The following is a 27,628-nucleotide window of genomic DNA, read 5'->3' as shown; positions in this document are numbered from 1 at the left end:
TGACACGTTTGTGTAATATTTACAAATGCTTAGTTGCTTTTTTAAAAAGATTAACAAAATTGTGTACTACAAAGCAGAAAGGAATTATTGAAAATATTCCCACATTTATTCTGTGCTACAGTGCCTGGCTCTGGTATTTAAAGGCTGCACAAGGGCTATTCTAGGCACTGACTTTATGCTGGTAGTTAATGAGTTCTGGTGTGAAATGAAAGCTTGCATCACCAATGATCAAGTGACCTTAGGACTGACTTCATATTTAGTGGGACAGCTGGAACAGAAGTCTGTCTAGGTTATTCAAGTGAGGGACTTGGGACTCCTTTGCCTCTGACCATTCTGCCCTTGGAGCTTTTGATGCCTGGATGTCTGGTGGGATCTAACCCAGCAACTTGTGAAAGTTCACGAGGGCTCCTTTCTCAAGGATGCTCCTATTCGTGTACTAATTCTTCAATCTGAGCAAAAGAAATATTGGTGGCTCAAAAGAGCTAGTAAATCATAGCTGTGACTTACTTCCTTCTACCAAAGAAATTCTGCTGTCAACCTATATTCCCAGAGACAAAAAGTATATTTTAATTTTTATCATTAGGGGAACTGTATTGAGGAACATCAGAGTGCAAAACCATCAGCAAAATTGGTACCTCTTCGAAATTTTTACACCTCAAGGTCTGATGTGGGTGTTGTACTTTCAAAAACTTCATCAGAAAATGATTCTCCAGAATTATCTTTATAGGTGACTCACAAATTATCAATGAATGTTTCATTTAGTTTCAGCAATAGGCTTCTTCTCTTCAATAGAGAATGTAATTACTATACCTTCTCATGTGAAGCATTTGCTACTTTTCCTTTCTTAATATTTTAATGAAAGCAAGTGGTTGAATGAAATATTTAACTAATAGGGACAAAGCATACTTGTTAAAAGATTAAGGGAAATTAACTTAGATTTATTAATATTCTTTTTTTGTTGTGGCTATATGTTGAATGTGAAAAAATAGTTCCTCTTTCCCTCAATCCTGTTCAAAACAAAACTATATACATTGAATAAAGTAGTTATTATTTTTTAAAATTTACGAGATATTTATGAAACTTTATTAATGGAAAATATGATACACTCTTTTTGGAAAGATTCTTAGATTCTTAGTTCATAGAAATTCTAATCTATAAACCCTTAAAGGTGACAGAGATGTTTAGTTTTGGTCTTTTCCCCCCAACTTTCTTTTCTCTTCCACCCCTGATGTAGGAAAAGTGCAAGAAATTTCAACTTGCCAATGTGCAAAGCTGCAGACACCACAGTGGTAGAGGTAAGAGGTTATTTTTGAATTCTTGGTGTTAATTATTTAACTTGATGTTAAGTATTAATTCAATAAAAAGTACCATAGTTCATTTGTTTTCTGGATAACAATGACAGATTTTGTTTTGTTTTGTTTTGTTTTGGAAGTGGATCCATTCTATCTGAATATATAATAGTTAAAATTTTGCTGTAACTTCAGCTTTCTGGTTAGATAGGGTCTCACTAGAATGCTCTCTTTGGGTATCAAGCAATGGGACCAGCTTATAAAAGTCCTTTGATCCTTAAATGAAATAGATCTCCTTGAGTGAAATCCCAAGATGAATTTATGTATGTGGAATCCCTGGAAAATAGTAAATGTGTCAGAAGAAGTTCATGATCTTACTGTGATAGATTTTGTGACTTTAAGGGAAGAGCGTTGCACAAATAACTACTTTGAGGTGGTTCCACTCAGAGCATACTCTGCATTGACTGTCCTTTGAGTATCTCAGTATTTGGAAGAGGCTTGAATAATTCTGTAGCCTTCCCAGGCTTAAGGATCCAGGGCAGAAACAGGGGCTTATACCAAAACTGTGCCATTTTGGTTGTAACATATTGAACCTCAAAGAAGACTTCAAATGGTTCTCAACTTGAGGCCTTGAGGATCAACTTGGAACCGAATTTTCGTGGGAGTTTGAGATAGTTTTTCCTTGAGAGGACTTTATAGGACCCCTATTGGGATCTGGAATTGAAAATACATAGGTTCCTTAGTGATTTTTCTCATGATGGCAGGTGTTGTATGTGGTATCTTTTGATTCATTTATACAAGTTTAAGGTAATGTTTCATGAAGTCAGTACAGTGTATTTTGAAACAATCAAATGTTAGAGTTTTGTTCCTTTCTTGGAAAAAGAAGTGTGCTATTTTTAAAGTGCTGAGGTATATGTTACTTTCAACCGAGGCATGGTGGTTCCTTTTGCAATGGCTTTACATTTTCTGCCTTTAAAATGGATAATGTGGCTTACACTTTCTGTGTAACCTGTCTTTAATTTATTCATCCATCTTAATGACCTGTCTGTGGCATACAACTTTAGTGTTACTGAAAAAAGACCTACAGCATAGCTTAAAATAATCAATATTTTTATACCCTGTTGACTTCCTGTATTTCTGTAAAACTGTCAGAAACCAGTATTTCTTCCCAGAGTACAGAGGGGCATTATGCATTATCCTGGGTGAAGTTCTTTTTAAAATTTTTCCTGTTATAATCTGGTTCTTTTCAGTTCATTTCATTTCTTACAAGAGCAGAAAATAACCTTGTGTTGAAGAATCATTGTAGGTATTAGGAAAGAGAGACTCTTTTGGCCTAAGGAGAGAAAATCCTTTAACTGAGCCTACAAATGTAATAAAGCCTGCCCTTCTGTGTCCTGGAACAGACATCTCTGATGGATCACAGAATGCTTTCCTGGTAGGCCAAGACACACATTAGGGTCTCTTTCAATACAGTGATGTGGGCAACCACTCCTAATTCACTACACTTTCCAGTGTGGTAGCCACTAGCCACATGTGACTTGTAAAATTAAAATTATGGCATGGTGGCTCAGACCTGTTATCCCAGCACTTTGGAAGGCTGAGGCAGGTGGATCGCTTGAGCCCAGATGTTAGAAGGCAACATGGTGAAACCCTGTGTCTACAAAAAATTACAAAAAATTAGCCAGATGTGGTGGCATGTGCGTGAGTCCCAGCTACCCGGGAGCTGAGGTGTGAGGATCTCCTGAGTCCAGGAGGTCAAGTTAACTGCATATTCTTCTGCATGCAAAATGCTAATAATGTTAGCTACTATTCAAGCATTTACTATGTGTCAGTCACTACCGTATTCCTTATGTGCATTATTTTAAATTCTCACAATAGTCTTATGAGATAGGAATAATAATTATCTTTATTTTAGAGGTGATGACTTAAAGGCATAGAGAAGTTAAGTTATATACCCCATATCCCACAGCTTAGGTGGAACCAGGATAGACCCACAGAGAAACTGATTCCAGGGTGTCTACTCTTTTCCATTATGTTATGAAATGCTTCCATATTATCTATCAATGGATGCATTAAACTCTTGGAAGATATCTCCAGAAGTAGCCCATTTGAATGCTAACTATTAGATACAAGCAAATAAGGAGGTTTTTTTTTTTTCTTTTCCCCAGCTTATTTTTCTGTCCCAGACCTTCCTTGACAATTATTTCAGTTGTAGTCTTTTTTTTTTTTCTTCCAGTACCATCTACCTTAGAGATGTCTTTGAGAAAGACATCATCCTGTGTTCAGTGGCCCCGTGCATTCATTCAGTCTTTCTCTTGAACTCTTTTCATTCTGTTGTCTGGCCTCTTTGACCTTTAAGCTTTTTACGTATTTCTCTAAATGTGGTGACTGAATGTCTGTTTTAGTACTATAGTATCTTAAGCAGTGGGAGGCATAACCAGCGTGACTACACTCTATATAACATAGTCAATGCCGTCTTTTTTTTTTTTTTTAAATAAAAAACTCTTAGCTCATCTCTTTTCTTTTGAATTGTAGAATCTGGATTAGAGCTTGTCTCTTAAAGCTCTGTGCCAGCATCTTCACACTCCACAGTGCTGTATATTCTCAACCTTTCTTCTCCCTGGTGATTTGAGTTTTGACTTGAGTTTTAGGGAAGATAGAATTATAAATATTTAAAGTACTAATAATGATTCCCTTAGGCATCTTAAATTTGTTTTGGATTTGGAAGCAGGGTGGCAAAGGAACATACCTCTTGCTTTTCTGTTTATAATTTTTAAATTATATAATTTACAGCAAGTGTTTTACACCGAGAAGTAAATAAGTATGTTTATTTCTAGACTCTGCAAAAGGGAAACATTAGTCCTTTTTGGCAAAGTTTTTTTCAGATGTGTTCTAGACCAAGGGCCCCCAACCCTCAGGCCATGGACCTGTACAGGAACTGGGCTGCAGAGCAGGAGATGAGTGGTGGGTGAGTGAACATTACTGCCTGAGCTCTGCCTCCTGTTAGATCAGCCCTGGCATTAGATTCTCATAGGAGTGGGAACCCTATTATGAACTGTGCATGTGAGGGATCTAGGTTGCTCGCCCTTATGAGAATCTAACGCCTGATGATCTGAGGTGGAACAGTTTCATCCCAAAACCTCGCCCCCGCCCAACCCCCGTCTGTGGAAAAAGTGTCTTCCACAAAACTGATCCCTAGTACCAGCCAAAAAAGTTGGACCACTTTTCTAGACAAACTTATGAGTTGTATAAAACCATAGAGGTGATCGCTTATGTGTGTTTTTAACAAAACCAATATGAACATTACATTCATATTTATTTAAATGTGCAGCTATTTGCATGCTTCCCCACAAAGCTGTGACACAGTTGATGCTGGCTGTATCTTCCTACCCTTCTTATAGACCTGGGTAGCTACTTGGGAAAAATAGTGCACATGGGCACATATTGCCACACATGCCAGAGAGATGTTTCTCTTTTCAGTCCAGACAGTGTTATTTCTGGACCTCCCTCTCTTTGAGTGAGGGTGAAGTCTTCCCTGATAAGCTTTACAAGTTCAAGTGCAAAACCAGCCAGGGAATGACTCTTGGGTGTTGCCTTCCATGTGTATGACAAGGAGTAGCAAGGACTCTTGAGTCTTCCAAAGGGAACTAATTGGGCTGTTTCTCAGGAGGAATCCTGTTATTGTGTTCAGCTTTCAACTCCCTATGAGCCCCCCTGCTAGTCTTCTGTGTGCATAAGCTACCATCCAAGTTTTTCTGGAAATGACCTATTTCTATTTTTTTTTTTGAAGGAGCCTATAATAGAAAACCAATGGGGAGGGATGAGAGTGCTTCACTCAGGAAACTGTTGCTTTGTCTCCTGCAAGCAGCCTGGCATGCACGTGCTGTCAGAAAAGGTTGTCTGACTCAGCCACTGAAGCTGCTGAGGCTGCCTGTGACTGAAATAACCTTGCTGCTGTGGATTTCTTTGTGCTGTCAGGCTTGTGCCGTGGCTAGTTTACAAGACAGCAAAGGTTTACCCAAGGCTCTTTCAACTATTTTAGTTAATTTCAGCTTTCAGTCAAAATAAGTATATTTATCATGACATAAATATACTTACTTTTATTGTATTTATATTGTGCTATGTTTGCCTGTAAAAGAATTGTTTAGATGATACGATATTTGGTGCACACAAATATTTACAATAGCCTGTGTGGTTTATGAAGTACAATATAAACTGAATATCGGTGAACCCATCTAATATAAGAATTAGAGGTTAATGGACATATAGAAAATTATTTTCAAAAATGATATCCTAAGACTTATATTTATAAGAGCCAGGCTTCAGGGAGCTGCATCTTCTGTGTTCTGTACCAGTGCCTGGCATGTGGCATCGTTTTAAAATTTTTAAATTTTTGTGGGTATATAGTAGGTGTATATATTTATGATTATTGGGCTGTTAGATTTTTAATTTCTTTCTGGTTCAATCTTGATAGGTTATATATGGCTAGGAATTTATTCATTTCTTCTAGATTTTCCAATTTATTGGCATATAGTTGCTCCTAGTAGCCACTAATGATTCTTTGAATTTCTTACCAGTTGTAATGTCCCCTTTTTCATCTCTCATTTTATTTGGGTCTTCACCTCCACCCCCACCCCCACCTTTGTTAGTCTGGCTAAAGGTTTGCCAATTTTGTTTATCTTCTCAAAATACCAACTTTCTGTTTCATTGTTCTTTTGTATTTTCTTCATTTCAAATTTATTTCTGCTCTGATCTGAATTTCTTTTACTAGTTTTGGGTTTGGTTTGCTCTTTTCTAGTTCTTTAAGTTACATCATTAGGTTATTTCTTTTTCTTTTTTGATGCAGGCACTTATAGCTATAAATTTTCCTCTTAGTAATTTTTATCTGATGAAATGATCTATAGATCTCTATTAGGTTCATTCTATAGTGCAGATTAAGTCCTATGTCTCTGAATTTTCTTCCCGAGAAATCTGTTCAATGCTGAAAATGGGGTGTGGAAGTCTCCAGCTGTTGTATTTTAATCTGTCTCTCTTTAGCTCTAATAATACTTGCTCTATGTATCTGGCTGTCCCAGTGTTGGGTGCATATATATTTATAATCATTGTATCCTCTTGCTGAATTGACCCCTTTATCATTATATAATAAGCTTCTTTGTCTCTTCTTACAGTTTTTCTCTTGAAATCTATTTTGTCTGATATAAGTATAGCTACTCCTGTTTTGTTTTGTTTTGTTTTGTTTTTTGGGGGTTTCCATTGGCATGGGATATATTTTTCCATCCCTTTATTTTTGATCTCTGTGTATCTTTATAGGTGAAGCATGTCACTTGTAGACAACAGACCACTGGGTCTTATTTTTTTCATCCATTCAGCTACTGTGTCTTATTGGAGAATTTAGTCCATTTACAGTCAGTGTTATTATTGATAAGTAGGGACTTATTCTTGCCATTTTGTTTTTTTGTTTTATGGTTGTTTTGTGATCTTCTTTCTTTCCTTCCTTCCTGTCTTCCTTCTAGTGAAGGTGATTTTTCTCTGGGGTGCTTTGATTTCTTGCTTTTTATTTTTTATGTTGGTATGAAACTTGAAAAGATTGTCTTATAACCCAGTATTTTAAACTGATGAAAACTTAACATTAATTGCATAAACAAATGAGCAAAAAGAAAACTAATACAAACTACGCTTTTTTTTTTCTTCTTGAGACAGAATTTTGCTGTTCTTGCCCAGGCTGGAGTGCAGTGGCAAGATCTCGGCTCACTGCAACCTCTGCCTCCTGGGTTCAAGCGATTTTCCTGCCTCAACCTCCTGAGTAGCTGGGATTACAGGTGCGCCACCACTAATTTTTTTGTATTTTTAGTAGAGACAGGGTTTCATCATGTTGGCCAGCTGGTCTCGAACTCCCGACCTCAGGTGATCCACCCACCTCGGCCTCCCAAAGTGCAGGGATTACAGGCATGAGCCACTGTGTCCAGCCAAAACTCTACACTTTTACTTCATCCCTATGCTTTTTAATTTTTTGTTTCTCTTAGTTTCTTATTGTGCTATGTCTTGAAGTTATTGTAGTTATTCTAATTGGTTCTTTATTTAGTCTTTATGCTTAAGAGTGTTTACACACCACAGTTACAATGTTATATTAATAATATCCTGTGTTTTTATGTGTGCTTATTATTACCAGTGAGTTTTGTATCTTCAGATGATTTCTCTTTTGCTCATTAACATCCTTTTTTTTTTTTTTTTCCCCCAGATCAAAGAACTTCCTCTATCACTTTTTGTAGGACAGGTCTGGAGTTGATGAAATCCCTCCCATTTTGGTTGTCTTGGAAGTTCTTTATTTTTCCTCCATGTTTGAAGGATATTTTGCCATATGTACTATTCTAGGGCAAAAGTTTCTTTCCTTCAGTCCTTTAAATATGTCATGCTCCTTTCTCCTGGTTTGTAATGTTTCCACTGAAAAGTTGGTTGCCAGACATATTTGAGCTCTGTTGTCTGTTGTTTCTTTTCTCCTTTTCTCTTACTGCTTTTAGAATTATTTATCATTGATTTTTTGGAAGTTTGATTAACTCCCAAAAGGTAGCTTTGGAGGTAGTCTTCCTTGGGTTAAATTTGCTTGGCGTTCTATAACCTTCTTGTACTTGAATGTTTGTCTTTCTCTAGGTTTGGGAAATTTTGTTATCCCTTTGAATAAACCTTTTACTCCTATCTCTTTCTATACCTCTTCTTTAAGGCCAGTAGCTCTTAGTATTGGCCCATTCGAGACTATTTTCTGGATATTGTAGGTGTGCTTCATTGTTCTTTATTTTTCTTTTGTCTCCTCTGACTGTATTTTCAAAACACCTGTCTTCAAGCTTAGTGATTTTCTTCTGCTTGATCAGTTCTGCTATTTAAGAGACTCTGATGCATTCAGCAGTATGTCAGTTGCATTTTTCAAATGTAGAATTTCTGCTTGATTCTTTTAAATTATTTCAATCTGTTAAATTTATCTGATAGGATTCTGAATTCTTTCTTTGTTATCTTGGATTTCTTTGCATTTCCTCAAAACACCTATTTTGAATTCTGTCTGAAAGGTCACATATCTCTGTTTCCCCAGTATTGGTCCCTGGTGCCTTATTTTGTTTGGTGAGGTCATGCTTCCCGAGATTGTCTTGAGGCCTATAGATGTTTGTTGGTGTTTGGGCATTAAAGGGTTAGGTATTTATTGTAGTCTTTGCAGTCTTGTCTTGTTAATGCCTTTCCTTGGGAAGCTTTCTAGGTATTCAGAGGGACTTGGGCTCCAATCATAATTGCTGTGGTTTTTGTAAACTTGTAAGAGGTATTGTCTTGATGGCCTTAGTTAATATCCAGAAGAATTTTCTGGGTTACCAGTAGAGACTGCTGTTCTTTTCCCTTACTTTCTTCCAAACAAGTGGACTCTCTCTCTCTCTCTCTCTGTGCTGAACCCCCTGGAACTGGGGGTGTGGTTAGTCAAACACACCCCTATGGCCACCACTACTGGGACTGTGCTGGGTCAGGCCTAAAGCACTGGGTTTTGCCCAAGGCCTACTGTAACTACTACCTGACTACCACCTATTTTAACTCAAGGCCCTGGGGCTCTACAATAAACAGGTGGTGAAGCCAGCCAGGTGTGCGTTCTCACCTTCAGAGCTGTGAGTTCCCCAAATGCTGTCTGATTTTTGGTTCTTGTGATGGTGCTTTTCTGTGTACAGATAGTTGTTAAAATTTGGTACTCCTGAGGCGTGGACAAATGGCTTCATTTCCACCATCTTGCTCCACCACCTCTCTATCTCTTTTTAGGAGACTGATCAGAGGAAAAGATCATGGGTGTGTCTGCCGTCCTGCCAAGCAGACATGTAGTGTTTCTGGTTGGTGAATGAGGAAAGGTAAAGATTGCAGTGTAACTGATAATACAAATTTTCATTTTAAATGTTTATTTTGGAGGATAATGAACATATACAATAGTAACCAGAGGAGTATAATGTACCTTCATGAGCCCAACACCTTAGCTCCAATGACTATCAACCCATGGTCACTCCTGCCCCATTCACATCCCCATCTCTTTGCCTTCTCCCTCCTCTAATTGATTTGAGGCAAATACCAGATATTACAGTGCAAAGATAGTTTAAGGAAAGTTCACTGATATTCAAATTCTAGTGTACTAGGTATTTTTATAGGTTCTGGAAATATAGCAGTGAACAAAACAAAATTCACTGCTCTCATGATGGAGTTTACGTTCTGATGGTCTATGTTGATAACAGGATGAATAATAAGTAAAATTTGTAGTATATTTGATATTGCTAAGTGTTAAGGGAGGAAAAACAAAGCATGAAAAGGTGCCTGAAATGTCAGGGAAAGAAACTGAAACTTAGGGTGGTACAGTGAAAGGCCTTGGTAAGATGACTTCTGAGTAAAGACCTCAAGAGAGTGAGGAAGCTAGATTTGCAGCTAACTGATGGTGGAGCCTTTTAGGGCCAAATGAGTACTATGTGCAGAGGCCTGAGGCAAGAGCATCTGTGGTGGGTTTGACAAACTATTTTCATTGTATGGTCGTAGGGTGTGGAGTCTCAAGAATTAACTTTCTCGAGAGTAATGGCAGTATCTTTTTCAAAGACTTTGTGACTTTTGACATTGGAGCCTCCTGGTATTTGTGACTCTGGCCCTGTTTGGAGAGCTTTGTGTTAATAATTCATCATACATTATCTTAGAAGTAATCAAGCTAGTTGTTTTACTTTACAATAGAAGGTGGGAACACAGTGGATTTTAACCAGGTGACTTAAGCACTAAAGTGTATCCTATGAACATTTAATTTTCATTATTAAGCAGGCCAATTAATGTATCAGTGTTTTAGAGATTTGGGCCATCTTGCTTCCTGCTTTAGAGAAATGAAAATGCCTAAGGAGTAAGCATAATTCCTTCCGTCTTAAATTTTTGTTATTCTTTAGACTGTTAATCCCTAATGATACAGTTTTAAAAGCAGTAGAACTCGTAATTTTTCAAGAGGCAATAAAAAGAAAGTTGGGGTAGGAAGAAAAATGAAGCTTCTGTCCATATAAGACAAAGACTTCTCACCATGTTGAAAAACGTCATTAGATTCCATTTCAAGAACACACACATCCATACACAGGCTCATTCCTGTGTGAAATACGTTCACACATAAATATCTCTGACATATGGAGGCATATTTGTGAGAACTTGGCTGAAATGTCAAATTTGGCATTCACTGTGTGAACTTACTATGCTACATGCTCTTTGCTGCTCTTTAAAATTTACCTGGTTAAAGCTCTCTATTTCAGGTAGCTACGTAGAATGAGGTTAGCAAAAAACTGTTCCTAATCTTCTTGAATCTACTCACATGGGCCAGTTGAGTTGAACACTTGACACAAGTTCTTTTAAGAGAAAAAAAATAAGGTGTCTGTTTGATACAATATGGAAAAAAGAAATACCTTCCTTCCACCAACCCTCCCTGAAGAATCCTTAGTCCTTCGGCAGAATACTATCACCTTCCTAAGTGTTAACTTTTGGGATGGATGTGGTGAATGATGGATATCATTTTACACAGGTTGATTTTTTAGACATGGTAAATTATATAAAATCTTCAACTTATATTTATTTTCCTTATTGTTTTTCAGTTATATATTTTACTTGTGCTTTTAGACTTTTTCAAATTGATTACTAAATCATTCTTAAAGATATCTGTAAATTCTGTGCCACATATTTAGCCAGGTATAGAATGCTTTGAAAATATAATATCCTAACATAAGCAGTATTTAAAGACAATTCATTTGTTTCCTTGAGTTTTCATGAAATGCTAGGTTGGTTTGAAAATATTTGGATGCTAATGAAGATGTACTCAATGAAGACATATTGTAGTTGAGTAGTTTGGCAAAATAACCTAATAGAATTACTGTTATGTTAATATTTGCTGTTTCTACCAAGGAAGCAATAAATATAAAAATATGGACTTGAATGAATGCCTAGTATTAACTTACTGCATTATTTTACATACGCTTGTATATTAACAAATAAATATAATTCTTAGCTTAATGACCTTTTACACCCAGAAGAATAGCAGAATAGAAATAGTTTATTGGTGATAAAAATGTATTAAACAAAGTGCTAATCTTGACATTTTATTTCTTGTTGCTTGGTAACAATGCTGCAGCTATGTGAGAGAGTTCCATTATCTCAAGTACAATGGACTTCATTGCATTGTGGGGTAAAAATACCAATTACAGCAAGTCATTTGTATGCCATTATCCTTACAAAATTTTGGAGCTATTTTTTATAGTTTGTATAGAGATCCTAAAAGAAAGTCATTTAAATAATATATTCCCCTTTCTTGATGGAGCGGTGAATTTTATCCTAGCTATTTTTGGCTTTTTGTCTTTAGTTATAGTTTTTCAGGCCTCAAATTTTTTATTAACCTGTATTATGTAAATCCAGGCTTTTAAATGTTATAAATATACACATTATAAGTGATGCTTCATAGTCCTTGTTGAACATCTTTTATCCTTGACCACTTAAGAGAGAAATATCTGGGTGGAATTTTTTGGAATTTTTTTGCCTCATGAAAAATAGGGCATATTCCTCATCCTTGTCTAATATAGAACTTCCTAATTCAGGACATCAGGAGAGCCTGTTGAACTAATGTGGTTTGTATTAAATGAGAGGATGATTCATGTTGTATAGAACATTTTTTTCCCTCTGTAATATTGGTTCACAGTTATTACTTACAAGGATTGACAAAATATAGTCCATGGCCTGTTTTTGTACAGTCCAAGAGCTAAGAATATTTTTATATCTTGAAAAGACCATTTTTTAAAAAAAGTATATGACAGTGTGTACCCTGCAAAGCCTAAAATATTATTTAATCTTTCACAGAAAAAAGTGTGCAGACCCTTCATTTACAGCATAACTTCTATTTCTGTAGTCTGAACATATTAAGTCACTCAGTATTTCTTAAAGGACCAACATACTTAAGTAGAACTGAAATAGCTGGTTTGAAGACAATGAATAGAAAATTAATTAGAATAATGTGAATTTGTATAGATGCCGAGAAATGACTGCAATTTTGTGGGACTAGTTTTGGGGTATCTATGAAGGGAAGATCTTGTGCAAGCAATTTGTATATCCAGCTCTAGTTGCTACCATCTTTTAACAGCACAATGCTTCTGTCAATAGATCTGACATTAATATGATGTAATTACATATTGATGGACTCATTTTATTAGAAGCACTTGCCTTTTTCTTTATTATTTGACTTATACTTGAGGGCCAGTTTCTCATGTATAGAAATGTACAGCCAGGCCATGTGCAGTGGCTCATGCTTGTAATCCTAGCACTTTGGGAGGCCTAGGAGGGTGGATCACCTGAGGTCAGGAGTTTGAGACCAGCCTGGCCATCCTGGCCAACATGGTGAAACCTTGTCTCTACTAAAAATGCAAAAGAAAAAAACAAAAATAGCGGGGCATGGTGGCAGGCGCCTGTAATTCCAGCTACTCGGGAGGCTGAGGCAGGAGAATTGCTTGAACCTGGGAGGCAGAGATTACAGTGAGAGATTTTTGCCAGTGCACTCCAGCCTGGGCAACAAGAGGAAAACTCCATCTCAAAAACAAAATGAAACAAACAAACAAAAAATGCACAGCCAGATGAATGTCACTAACCAGGATAATGGGTGGAATCTCCTCCAGCCTGACTAGTGTCCAGCACGTGGCTGTAGCTTCTGCTGGCTGGCAGAGTTTCCAAGAGCTACAGAAATAGTCCAGGGTTGAAGTCATGCTGTGTTCTTGGGGTTTGGGAGAGCCTTATATATCTGATTTTTCATCTGTATCATCAGCATCTTAGGAGGAGGAAGGCAGTGATGGAGAGACTTTGAGGATGGTGAGACTGATTATTTTTTTTCCCCCCACCAGCTTTCTAAACTACCTTGTAAGTCTCTGTTTTCTTTTTGGTCAGAAACCCTTTTGTAAGACTTATTTATTTCTTATTTGTTGGTAAGGTAAAGCCTCAAATCAGGAAGTTTAACCAGGGTAGCAATGTGCTTTCTTGTCTTGCACCTGTCCTCTTACGCAGCAGAAAAGGATTGAAACAGCCAAGGTTAGTGATGAGTGGCAAGTCAATTATTTAGCTCGATTCACTTAACTCCCCTTTCTTATAAACAGTGTTCAGAACTTCACACTTGAGCACCATTTCTGAAGTACCATGTGTTTGATATTACTTTGCATAATGCTTTGGGCTTTTCAAATCACTTTCACGTGTAATATCTCATCAGATCCTCTAATCACCAGGTGAAGTTGGAGGAGAAGCAGTTTTGTTACAATATTGTAAGTGAGAAAACTGATGTCGATAAATTTCTTGGACTAGAAAGCTAGGCAGTTGAATGGCTTCATGAAAAGGACACTTAGAAGACCTGACTTAAGTCCTGAGTCCCTCTGTGACTTTCTGGTTGCTCTGACAATATTGAGGCTTTATTTCAGGATATGTATAAAGAGGAATTATAAAAATCTGAATGTAGGTAGGTATATAGGCATTTGTAGGAGCTTGGATTTTAAGTGCATTTGGAAAGGTCATAATTTTAGCTTGCATGTTGTATGTAGAACAGACTTTAGAGGCACAAAGGGGCAGACCAATGAGGAGACCGATGTGATCTGGGTGAGAGCTTGTTGGTGGCTTGGACTTGAGTGGTGGAGAGAAGGATAGAATTAAGAGATACAGTATGTTGGGAGAGGAATCTATCCAACATGCCCATGCCTGAGATGTGGAGAGCCTGGATAGAGGAAAGGTAGAAATTAAAATTACTCCTACGCTTGGCTCGAGCAATGATATATCACTTACTGAGATGAGAAACCTTGAATGAACCTGTTGGGGAATGAATCAAGAGCTCGCTTAGGATTGATTGGCTTCTTAGGCATTCAATTGGTAGTGACACAGGTGCAGATGGATATGTTATGTGTAGTGGTCAGAGGGGAGGTCGGGAAGGTAGTTACACATTTGGGGATAATTCACAAATACTTGAGTTAGGGTTATGGAATGGAAAAGATCACGTAGGGAAAGAAGCTCTGGGACTAATCCTGAGGAGTCTTATCTTTTTTCTTTTCTTTCTTTTTTTCTTTCTTTGTTTTTTTTTTTTTTTTTTTTTGTTTTTGTTTGTTTTTCTTAACAGAATCTGAGATTAAGATTTGCTTCTCACTACTTTTGCAACCTTAGACAAATGACTTTAGAATCTCGGCTTCCTTACAGCCTCTGTTGTTTGCTCATTTCATGGGTTTATTTTGAGCATCAGTGGGATAGAGATTTCAGTGTGTTTTTAAAGCTTTGAAGTGCTACATTCTCACCTTAATCCCTCCTGCTGCTTTGATTAATAAACCCTAGATGACTGTTGTTCTCATTGACCCAGTGATGATGACTATTGAACTACATTATAAATGGCAGCTGGCAAGGCATATCCTCTGTATCCTTTCCCTGTCTTCCAAAGTTCTTGATCTAAGAAAATGAAAATTCCATAATGCCTCCAATTCCTAAAATCTTAGTGCATGATCAAAAAACTAAATTTTGTTTTAAAAATATTGTTAGCTTAAATCCTTCAGAAAACTAGCCAGTATCTGAAGTCCGTAAAATCAACTTAAACATGCTGATACCTTACATCAAGCAAAAACTATAATGACTCTTGAGGGGAATATTATGGACACCTTCAAGAGAGGAAGGTTCTTATAAATCTGTCACTTCATTAGTTTGAGTTGTACACCCTCAAATTGATGACCTCTCTCTGCCTTTGTATTTGAAGTATGGAGCATTAGTTAATGACCCATTTTATCTCTTTTTATACTTTGGCTCAAAAGATTCACATATTTTGGTTTGGGATGAAGAGTAAAGTTATTTTCTGCTTAAAACTTGCTCATGCTGAATAACCACTTGACTTTTTTGTTCTTTAATAAAGAAAAGTTTACTTAGCTCATGATTTTAGTGGGTAGAAAGTCCAAGACTGGGCAGCTGTGTATGGTGAATGCCTCATGCTGCTTCCACTCGTGGCCTAAATCGGAGGAGGAGTGGGTGTGCACAAAGAGATCATGCGATGAGAGAGGAGGCAAGAGCTATTTGACTTCTTTTGAACGAAAGTCACATCTGTTGTTGTTCTTTTGGGGGCATAAATAAAGAGGGCCTCAGATATTGATGCTTTCTGTTCACCTGTGGGCATACCACTCCGTGAACACAGAGGGACTTAAGGTTCAAAATGTAAGTTATGTGGAAGGAAGTATTTTCTTTTCTTCCTTATGATAGCTTTGCCTTATTGAATTTTTATAGAATTATGAAAACATCTTTTTATTTTTGGATGGAACAGTTTAAAACAATTAATAGTTCCTAAGACTAGGAGCTAAGGATTATTTAACAGTTAGAATGTAATGGTCTTCTGCTCTGTGGTTTAGTCCATGAAGAAATCAAGTTCACTCATGTCTAAGACTAGAGGTTACCTTCTCTGATTCAGCTTTTTCAAGTTTAATGATAATACAGTGTTTCTTCCACTGAGTAACAAAGTCCACATTCAGATTCTTCAGCCACTCATGTCCAAAAGTATAGGTCACCTTCTCTCTGATTCAGCTTTTGAAGTTTAATGATAATATACATTGTTTCTGCCACTGAGTAACACATTTGGGTTCTTCAGAATTCTAAATACAAATCCCACCTGAGGAAAGTTAAACTGGAATGTGAAGAACCTGCCTTCTGTGAAAAGGATCTGGGTCATTCATTTAAGGAATCTATTTTATTTTCCTTAATAATTGCAGAAAAGGATACAAGTTTTGCCATGTATTGTGAAAAAGTTTCTGTTCAGTTTTGAATTTCACTTTAAATTTTGGAAAAGCTTTGCCGACACAGACAAAACTCAAGAAAAATTCGTCGTTATTACCAAACTCAGATGAATACAGGTTAACTATAAAAAGCTATGAGATTAAGAATGAGTTTGAAAATTTTGGTGTAATTTAAATTTCTCTGAGGAATTTACAAAACTCATTCATCTTGAATTGGCTTCTTAGAATTGGAATTAGACCTTTAGAAATAAAAGTAGTATTAAGTAGAATCTGAAAGACATTTTTATAACTCAGCTTCTGCTATAAAAAGTATTTTAGCTGCTGTTTTATTTATAGTTTTTTGTTCAGTGCTCTTGGCATCTGAATATGTTTGCACTCAAAGTGTTTTCACTTATTTTTCCTCTGTGGTTTGTGTTTTTAATGTACAAGGTAATATTTTATATGTAGATTGAGGACTAGGTTTTATAAGGAGACAGGAAAACGGAATGGAAAACTTTCTTAATGTAATTCATTCCCAGGAAATAGGGGCAGTGAAATGGTCCAAGTAGACTCTATATAGCTAAGATGTGCTCTACACAGAGTGTGGTAGATGCTATAATTGACATATTTTCAATAGTGGTAATATCAGTTGAAGGAGATATATAACCTAATAATTATGAAAACAAGAATAGCGACAACTTCTGTTTATACCATGCACTTACATGCAAAGCACTTTATAGTAACCCAGTGAGGTCAGTTTTATTGTCTATATTTTATAGAAGAACAAATAAGGATAACGAAAGACTTTAAGATAACAGAAGTGGTAGGGGGAAGAGTTAAGATCTAAACACTTCTTTGTGCCTCTAAAGCTTATGTTCTGAAGCAAAAACAAATGATGTTTGGTATATTTTGAGGTGCATTTTACATTATGCTTTGCAATGTTAACAATTTTATCTAATTTACAGTCTCCTTACTTGCAGGTTCATAGACCTTTAGTTGACTGAATTTTTCAGTTAACTTAGTGTAGCCCCAGAATAATGTTAATACTTTCATAAATGCAAAATTAAGAATTGTTCAGTAATGTTAACCTTTTAGAGCATATGAAATAGGATAATCTCCTAAAAGCTGTAAAATGAGAACCTTCACATTTAGGAAGATATAATTTTTCCCCCCAATTGAAAATGAGGTAGATAGTATTATATAGTTGTTTGAATTCAAAATAGAAACTTTAGGATTCTATGTAATAACTACTGGTAATGATTATTTAAAAAATAACCACTTCCAATTTCAGGTCAAACATGCAGGGAGATGGAAAGTTGCCACACCCATTCTCACAATAAGAAAAATGCTGAATAAACTGAAAAATCCACAATTCTTCTTAGATCCATCAGAGGATTAAAGTCACAGGGCAAACCACTACCCCCCAAATTGGAGAGAGACGGGCTAATATGGAGAATCACAACTTACTGGAGCAGAAGCCTAGTAGCAGAAATCTTCATGGGAACCTGTCCTGGGGTAGAAAAACTCAAACTATAATTGATGAATTGTTGGAGGCTCATGTGGACAAGTTTGAGAGTTAGATCCCAGAGTGGTCTGGTCTTGGGAGGGGCTTCATATTTCTGTGAGTTTTACCTCTAGGATCCCTACCAGAGTTTTGGTGGAGACTAAAGGAAAATTTCCTTGTGCTTCTGGCAAGGGGAGTGGGGAAAAGTGGACATTTTGAAATATACCCAGAGCGTTAACAAGGCCGGCCTTCAAATGAAACGAATGATTGCAATGTTATAAGAGACAAGTGCTGGGGATACCATGTTTTAAGATATTTGCACTACTTGTGAAGTAATATAGTGTGATATAGTGTTATTTGAAAGAGGACTTGGATTAATTGTAAATATATATTGCAAACTCAAGTGTAACAAAAAAGGCAGAAAAAGAATTATATGAAAAAGGTTAATTAAAACTAAGAATGCAGAAAAGAGTGGAGGGCAAAAAGAATAAAGAACAAGGACCATGATGAGGATAGTAGTAAATACGGTAGATACTAATCCAACTAAATAATTTGAACATTACTGGTCTAAATATACCAAACAATTAAGACTCAAAGTGGATTAAAAACAAGACTCAGCTATATGTTGTCTATAAGAAATCCACTTTAATATGTAGACACAAATTACAAGTAAAGAGATGGATGGAAAAAATTATTCTAACATTAATCAAAAGAAAGCTGGAGCAATTAGGCTGGGCACAATGGCTCAGACTTGTAATCCCAGCACTTTGGGAGGCCAAGGCAGGCGGATTGGAGTTCGAGAGCAGCCTGACGAACATGGCGAAACCCTGTCTCTACTAAAAATAAAAAAATTAGCCAGGCATGGTGGCACATGCCTGTAATCCCAGCTACTTGGGAGGCTGAGTCAGGAGAATCGCTTGAACCCGGGAGGCGGAGGTTGCAGTGAGCCAAGATCATTGAACTCCAGCCTAGGCAAAAGAGTGAAACTGTCTCAAAAGAAAACAAAACAAAAGTTGGAGCAATTATATTAATTTCAGACAAAGTAGTCTTCAAAGCAAGGAAAACTATTAGGGATAAAGAGGGGTGGTGCATAATGATAAAAAGGTCAGTTGTTCACAAAAACAGAACAATTCTTAATGTTTATGGTGTGGCAGTTCTTATATCTGGTCTCCCCCCAACTCCCAAACCGCTACTGCAGAACTAGCCTCATGAGCTTCAGAAGTACCAGTACTGGCTGCTTCCTGTGACTCCCCTTAGGGGTCTGGATCCCAGCTCTCAGAAACCCCTGGCCCCAGCACCAGTTCCATTTACTTCTCTTTGTTCCTCCTGCAGTTACTAGATCGTGTCACCTGCGTGCTTTTTTGCCTTTTTGGTTCTCAATTTCTTATTTAAATTCTATTAAAATACCTGACAAAACTAACTCAAGAAGGCGTAAAGACCTAAATGTAAAGTGTAAAATAGAAAACTCATAGGAAATAACAAGGAAAAAGTGGCCATGCTTTTTAAGATAAAAACATGATCCATGAGAGAAAACACAACTGATAGGTTGGACTTCTTTAAAATTAAAAACCACTGCTCTGTAGAAGGCACTGTACAGGGAATAAAATGGCAAACTGTGGTTTGGGAGAATATATTTGGAACATGTATCATATAAAAGACTGGTGTCAAATATATACAAAAACAATTAAAACTCAACAATAAGAAAATCACCCTATCACAAAATAGGTAAAATCTGAACAGGCACCTTACTAGAGAAGATACACAAATGGCAAATAAGCATATGAGAAGATGCTTAACGTCATATCATTAGGGAATTGCAAACCTAAGTGAGATACCATTACACACCTATTAGAATGGCTAAAAGTCAGAACACTAACAACCAAATGCTGATGAGGAGGTAAAACCACAGGCACTCTCAATCATTGCTGGTGAGAATGCAAAATGCTGTACAACTTCCTTTGCAGTTTGGTGTTTTCTTATAAAACTAAACAAACTCTTACCAAATAATCTATCAATTACACTCCTTGGAATTAAACCACTATGTTGGTTGGAATGCTTCCTGAAAGATTAATAAATTGCCTATTTTTGTTTCCATGTAGAATATATGATAGACTTGTTCATGCTCTGATTCTGAGCCATTGTTGAATTTTATATTTCATTTCTTGTATTTTTCCTAAACATCTAAGAACCACTTTATTGGCACTGTGTACTGACTTTCATAAAGAGGCAATGTTTTCTTCAGGAAGTGACTGCATGTGTGTCGCTATGTAGATAAAAATAATTCTTTGGTTAAATGTGGGAGACAGGTAATTGTCTTTGAAGTCCATTTCAGCTGCATATTGAGTGAAGTTTCTAGCTTACCAAAACTACAAATTGCTACCTTCAGAGTTGCTTGGGGATGTAGCCAACAACATGGCTATTAGGTATACAAATGTTAAGGATTTGCTACATAAGACACTGTGATTGTTTCAGAGCATCTTACAATCTAGTTGAGATAAGACTAACCTGAAAATAAGATGTACATAGAGCAGTGAGTGCCCAATTCAATAATAAAGATAGTGATTGCTGTGGGATCCTGATGGTGGTTTGCTGAGAGTTTATGGCACTAACCCCATGCAACCCCTCTCCACTTCTTGGCCTTGTTTATGCAGATAAACAAGAAAAATAAGGTCATTTGTGAAGGAAGGAGAAGACTTAAGGCATTTTACACTTGCCATCTTGATTGACATTTGGGTGAGGATGGGCCATAATGGGATGGGGAGACACTTTCTGCATGGAACAAAGAGACTTGAGAGAAAACATGGAAGTGTTTGGCTTGATTTTCTTTAATTCCTGTTCATACATAATGTTTCTTTTTATAAAATAGGGACCATTTTAGTATAATGTATATTTCATTACATAAAACATTAAACATGTTTTTGCAGCTCACTAATCCCTAAAGGAAGGTATTTTAATAGTAAAACATATCAACAATTCTATTGTTGGACTTTCATATTTTCCATCTTTCACTATTAACGCTTTAGTGAATATTGTTTTTGTGCATGTCTGATTATTTGACCACATTTCTAGAGGTAGTTTTCTTTATATGAGCATCAACATTTTAAGGTTTTGGAAAGTATTGCTAAATTATTCTCTAGAAAGATAACTTCAGTTATAACCCCTCAGTGATATGTAAAACTATCATTTGGAACTACCTCAACAACATGGATGTTGTACTTTAAACACTTGATAACTTGCTAGGTGAAAAATGCCACCCTATAGTTTTAACTGGATATCTTTGACAAGAGACATGAAATATTTTCCATATATTTATTGACTCTATTTCTTTTGTGATTTTGTGTCTTATTTTAATGGGAATGTCACTAGTATTTTATTCCCAAGTGTTCTTAAACCTCCCACTTAGTTGAGGAGTTGTGTGAGAGGGAAGAAAAGGTACAGGGTATGGTTGATATGTGTGCTCTGGAGCCAGGCACTCTAGATTAGAACCTAGCTTCCTGGAGAATCCTCCTGGCTGCTTGACCCAGGACAAGAACTTGATTGCCTATAGTTAGTAGACTAGAAAAGGAAGAACATTTTGAACCTAGAGCAGTAACCAGTTATGGAAGTAAATATGGATAAGATTCCCAGAGAGAAGGTAACCATGGCCAGCAGCTATACCCACAGAGCCCCTTCATAAAATAAGGTGTGAGTCAAGTGCTGTTGATTCACTGTTTTGAGATAACCTTCTAAAACTTACAGTCGTGATTTCTCACAAAATAATCTCGTTGCAAATGAGGACATAGATTGTGTTGGGAAAATAAAAGAAAAAAGGCTCAAGCTTGTAATCCCAGCACTTTGGGAGGCTGAGGCAGGCGGATCACCTGAGGTCAGGAGTTCGAGACCAGCCTGGCCAATGTGGTGAAACCCTGTCTCTACTAAAAATACAAAAATTAATCGTTGTGGTGGCGTGTGCCTGTAATCCCAGCTATTCGAGAGGCTGAGGCAGGAGAATTGCTTGAACCTGGGAGACGGAGGTTGCAGTGAGCTGAGATCCCGTCACTGCACTCCAGCCTGGGCAACAAGAGTGAAGCTCTGTCCCCCACCTGCCAAAAAAGGGAGAGCCAGAGGGCATTTCTAACATATTAATGGTTTTAGAATCTTTATGATACTCCCTCTTGTAAGATTATTAAATAAGGTACACTGTCACTGATACAAACTCAGGGGATGTTCTCCTAAAAAAAAATTATCTTCATACAAAGAATGACATGGATTCCTTTTCCTAATTGTGCTGTCTTTTGGTTTAACAACTTGTGACCTACTTATCAATTTATTTCATGTTTGTGTTAAAAATATAACTTATGATTTGAGAGTCACTCTGATTAAAAATAATAGTGGCTTTCCTCACTCCTTCCAGAGACCTTGTCAAAAAATGGTATTTTTTTCCAACTTCAAATATAGATCTAGTCTACAAATACTGAAGTGATAATTAGGGCTTATGCAAGATTGTTTCATTTGAAAAATTAGTTGCTTTTTCTCTTTCTTTTCTTTCTTTTTTTTTTTTTTTAAAGGAGTCACTCTTCAAATCTTTCTGGTTAAAGGACAAAACTGAAAGAAGGCATCTTAAAGTCATGGCTTATATAAATGATTTTAGTAAGAAATGTGGGAAAAAGTGATAAATGTGATTCATTGACCCCTCTTGTTAATTTTTGTCTTACAAACAGATTATTTTCATGTATTAATATAGTTTGAGCATGTAGCATCTGGCAGTCTCCTAATATTAGAACATATGCAAATATGGCCTTTTACTAGGCCCCTTGAAAATCCAGGTGCACAACCAAAAATTAATAAAAGCAAGAAAAGGTAATTGCCAATGTGTCAAATTTTTTTCTGGCGAGAAGCCACAATAATCAGAAGAAACTGTCCCAGCAGCATTAACTAAAGTGAACTCTCTTGAGAATTTTTTGAAGTGTAAAGGACATCATATTTCCTTTTTTGTTCAGTTAGCTCTTACCATTTCTGATAGCTTTTCCAAAATTAGGTTCCTCATTCCACAGAATAAAAATTTTGAACTTCTGATGCAATGCTTTTATTTCCAGTGTACCCTAGGTCCTTTGACAAATAACACATCCTCACATTCTCTCATGAGATCACATCCTTCCCTACCCTTTGCCCTTGACATTCCTACTGCCTAGAATGTTCTCCCTTTTTTGTGGCTGATTTTCTGCCTGGTCAGTGGAATGTTCCCTCTATTATTGCACTTATTTTCATGTTTTATTGTGATTCTCTGGTTACCTATCTTCTCCATGAAACTGTGAGCACCTTGTAGGACCTTGTCTTACTCATCTCAGTAGTCCCAGTATGTAACACAATGCCTGGGACATAATAGCTGCTCATTAAATGATATTTAAGTCACTGAGTCAGCAGGTTCAAAACATACACAACACTTCGCAGGCTTAGAAATGTTCTATGGATTTTACTTGATTGACATCATTATCCTGCCATGGTCTAAGAAAGCAAAAATGCCTTGTGTTCAGTGGTTCTTCCTGATGGTTTTATATTTGAGGCCATTGTCAGTCCTGCATTGAGAGTCTTGATAATGTGCCACCAACTGTTCTGTAACTCCCTTCCTTATTACTGTGACTAGTTTCCTCTGACTTCTCTGAGATCATTTTATCTCAAGGTGTGCCTTTTAGTATTGGCTGGTATAGTGTGTCTCATTCAGTAAGCTTTTATTACTCTGCAAAAGCAAAACAAGCCATATGGTACTTACCTAGTTATACAAAGGGTTATAAAGTAATAAATTGGCAAATAAACTGGCCTTGTAAATTCAACAGCCTGTTTGGTCAGAAAAGGATGGATATAGCAAGTACACAAGTACAGAGGGGTATTGAAGATATGCTGTGTGGCATGGAATTAAAATCATGTTTTTCATTTAACCGATATGTCCAGTAAGATGACGTTAATCTAGAGTGTTCAATATCCAGAATAGTTAGAAAGATACTACACAATAATGTGCATACTTTATGGTCTTGTAATAGAATATCTAGGAACTAGTATAGACTTAACGATCATACAAGTGCTGGGAAGAATATTAGACTTGATTTACAGTTCAACTTTTTCATTTTAAAGGTGAAATGATTTTAGGTGATTCATGTAAGAATGTAGTATTAGATGATGTTAGGGCTGAAACCACAAATCTATGTGTTCTGACTTCAAATCCAGTACTTTGTTTATCATACTGTCTTATTTTTTTTATCCATAGGAAAGCTCAGTGAAATACATGGCATTAGAATTATATGGGCTAAAATGTCCCTTACTAAATATTGACATCAATAAATTGCTGTTCTTTATCAACCATTCCTACTCTTCTTTTAATCATCATATTTGATCACCATATTTGAAAAATTAAGACTTTTCAAATATGGTGTTGAGTTTTGGGGATGAGTTTATATGCCAGGAAGATATTTTGGATTTGGGACCTTGATCAGCTTTACTCATGGTAGATTTCAGTTATTGTCTGAATGATGGCTACTGTCAACCATAAATAATGAGATTCAGAAGATATGATTAAGTGTAGAGTTTGAGTACGGTCTGAGGGTAGCCACGCAGGAGACACTCTATAAACAAATGGGGTTAGCATGCCAACATTGAAAAGTTTTCACTCATAGAGGCACAGAAATTCTAGCAGTACTACAACATTTTCCATATGAGACCAGATAATATGTTGTAATGATTTGACTCAAGGAAGGTTAGTTTATTACTCCATGAAGAAGGGTAGTGATCTTAAGGGGGTCTTATCTCTAGTGCTGTTTGATTTTTCTAATTTTTTATAGAAAAAAGGGCAGAAGTTGCAGCTGCATGCCAAGAGACCCTGGCTGCACGGCCACACTTCTCTCAAGGGTCAGAATGATTTAAAATTCCAAGAGCTTTAAGTTTGAATTATTTAATTTAACACCAGAATTAAGACTTGCCCTGTTTTCCCAGTGATGACTAGATGCTGAAATTCAGTGAGTTAGAAAAACCTGAACCAAGTGGTGCCAGCAGTAAAACTGATTGTGCATCCCCTTACTTGTACTAAGAGAAGAGCCATATGATCATAATGTTAAAGTCATAGTTGAAATGTGATAAACATGTTTGAATTTCTTTAGGACTTAAAGATCTAGTTTTGAAAATTGAACCACAGAGAGGAATAAATATTTTGTTTTAAAGTTTATTTTTCCATTTCATATCTACCTCATATAAATCAGGGAAAACAAACATGGCATCTTAATTTTCTTAATGAAATATGTAGGATTCTACTCTACTTACTGCTCTGCAGAAATGAAAACGTGGAGGACATTTAAAAAAATGAAATAAAGTAAAATTCTTCTAATGCACATGCTAAACAATTTTAAATTTAGGGACTGTTGAGTCATTCTCATGCTGAATTCAAATGAAATCTGTTAGATTTAGCAGCCATTAACTGTGTTCTGGAAATGCTAGGGTTTAACCCAATCCCATTTTGCATTTTATGTGTTAAGTGTTGTGTTCCTGCATTATAAAGTGCTTCAGGGATGATTAACAGCCTCAAATTGAAGGAAATAGTCTTAGAGTAACATTTTAAAGTTGAATTGGCATTACCAATAGGCAGTCTTTCTGTAGCTGTAAAAACCCAACACAAACTTTTTCTCTTACTGTTTCTCTGTGACTCTCTTCACTAGAAAATGTTCCTCGTTTAATTCTGTTAATTATATTAGGTCTCCCTGTTTTCCTTGGGGTATATGATAATGGTGTAATTTTTTAAAAACTATTACAGATAAGACTGGTGCTTTGAATGAACATGTTAGATGTATTTTAATTCCTTTGGGTAGCTGTATTCATTTTAATTATTTCTCTGGATTTGCTACAGTCCTAATGAAGTTTCTTTTTTAAAAGAGACATGACAAATGAAATCTGGATTTTTAGAATATTGCCTGAATGTTAGTAAGTCACACATAAAGAGAAGATTGGCATTTCTGGGCAAACAAAAAATGTTAGCAGCTGGGCATAGTAGTGCATGCCTGTAATCCCAGCTACTCAGGAGGCTGAGGCAGGAGAATCTCTTGAGCCCAGGAATTTGAGACAAACCTGGGCAACATAATGAGATGTCATCTCAAAAAGTAAAATAAAAATAAAGTGTTAGTCTAATCAATGCTGGTATTTTGCTATTTTAGCTTGGTTTGAGAGTCAGTGGAAATGAAAATATTTAAACTGCTTTTAATTTTTTTAAACAATTCTTCCACATTACAAAAACTATTGGGATGGTATATGAAGTAACATTTCTACTTTTTTCAAATCAATATGGGTCAGAAGTTGTATAATATAAGGATTTAATACGTAAGCTATTAATTTTGCTGCTAGTCAGTTTTAACAAACTGAGTTATTTCAGATAGAGCTTTTCCTCTAGAGTTCAGACTGCTTTATCCATTTTTCACATCCTGCATTTTAAAATGAGGCATTGTAGGGAGGAAGGACTGTTTCTGTTTTCTATTGAGGTACATTACGTTGAAGGTGCTATCACCAGCTCTGAGACTAGATAGCAAACAGAGAAAGGAAGACTCTTGGTGTTTGGAAGTACTTCTGTCATGTAATAGTCTTTGTGCTGGTGGTTAGCTAAACCTTTCTATTTGCATTTCAAAAAACTATTAGGCCAGGTATTTTAGGATATTAACTTTACTCCCTGCTGAAGTTCATTCAGTTAACACTTGCCCATTTTATTTCCCTAACCAGTAGAGATCATTTTCTGTCTTCATTGAATTAGCTATTCTTTCTGGCCTTGGATCAGTTTCCAGTTTGATAAATGTGCTGTTTAATTTTTACCTGTTTTTTTCCCAAAGATGATTTAAAATAGCTTATAAGACATAAATATACATGATAGCATCAATTAAGAACAGAGCTATAAGAATGAAAAGGAATGGTAGAACTGTACAGTGGTTCTAGGATTGGACTAAAAATTGATACTATAATGATAAACATGAGTGAGGCCTGGGATGCCAAATAAAAATCAAAGTATTTATATAGTTAATAGTACATATAAAAGAAAGCTAATGATCAGATGAAATACAACTATTCTTGCTACTACAACCAGTCAGTTTTATGTCAGGCACTATGTTTTAATGGTAAGAAATAGCTCACTTGATTGCAAGAAAGAAAAACTGACTCTTTATGACTGTGGTATAAAGGTAATTGGTTTGTTCTAGGGGCATACCGTTCTTGGGGCATTTAAAAGAGTGGTTCAACTCCCTGAATATGGTTGTCACTTCTTTTGGTAAATACTTGGAGGAATGAGCATCAGATTGTCTTCTCTCTTAGAGAAAGGGATGCACCCAAACCCTTGCCCCTTAACTATAATGCTGACTTCCTTATCTTCATTTAAAGCCTTGTAAATATGTTAACTGAACAGGATAGGACAAAGACATCAAATCGTTAGAGTGGGGTTCTAGGCTGGAGCTAGGGGACGAGGGTGGACAGATGTCTGTGGAGTAATTCCATGGAATCTTACAAAGGATTTTATACCTAAAGAAACCTTTGTGTACCTGAAATGACCCATGAGATTCTTAAAGTAGTACATGTACCCTCAAAAGTTAAAAACCACAGCACTGAAGACTTCCCCCTAAGGCTTTGTCAAGCCACCATATACTTATGGTTCTTCAAGTATTTGTCTACCTTTCTGTACACCAGAGCATACACCTCTTCTGTTTTCTTCCTTGCCAAATCTAGTAGGTCCTTAGTTTGTATTTGTTGATTTTAAGTGAATGAGCTCAAGTCACATTTTTCTGCTATGTCTATAAGACTCTTATGTGAAGGGCTGGGTCAGAGGCTCTGTGGAACTACACGCTGTGCTTTTTTCCTGGCCTACTTATGTTCTAGCCTGATCACAAATTAATAAAGATCGTATGACATGATTTAATTGGGGGGAAGACTTAAGACTGCTGTCCAATTGTTTTCTCTCTTTATGGCCATCTAGACCACGTATATAATAATCCATTTTAGAATACTGTTGTAGATTGAGCCCTCCTTTTGAAAAGGAGTATATTTGCCTCTCAGTTGACACCTCTACCATTTTT

General features: G+C 36.5%; 1 protein-coding gene across 5 annotated transcripts in view; it reads left to right on the top strand.

Annotated features, from left to right (window-relative positions):
• OXCT1 (3-oxoacid CoA-transferase 1) overlaps window positions 1-27,628 on the top strand; it is a 143,761-nt gene that overhangs the window by 27,915 nt on the left and 88,218 nt on the right. For all 5 annotated transcript variants that reach the window (XR_002522529.2, XR_001903341.3, XM_009208338.4 and 2 more), the window contains exon 7: window positions 1,235-1,295. Coding sequence is in view for 3 of the 5 variants with exons in the window: in XM_009208338.4 (XP_009206602.2) it covers window positions 1,235-1,295 (61 nt within the window). In the remaining 2 variants the exon portion in view is untranslated. The remainder of the gene's footprint in view (window positions 1-1,234; window positions 1,296-27,628) is intronic.

This window comes from Papio anubis, chromosome 5, assembly GCF_008728515.1.
Source record: "Papio anubis isolate 15944 chromosome 5, Panubis1.0, whole genome shotgun sequence".
NCBI classification, from domain to species: domain Eukaryota; kingdom Metazoa; phylum Chordata; class Mammalia; order Primates; family Cercopithecidae; genus Papio; species Papio anubis.
This window is presented reverse-complemented; position numbering and strand designations above follow the sequence as displayed.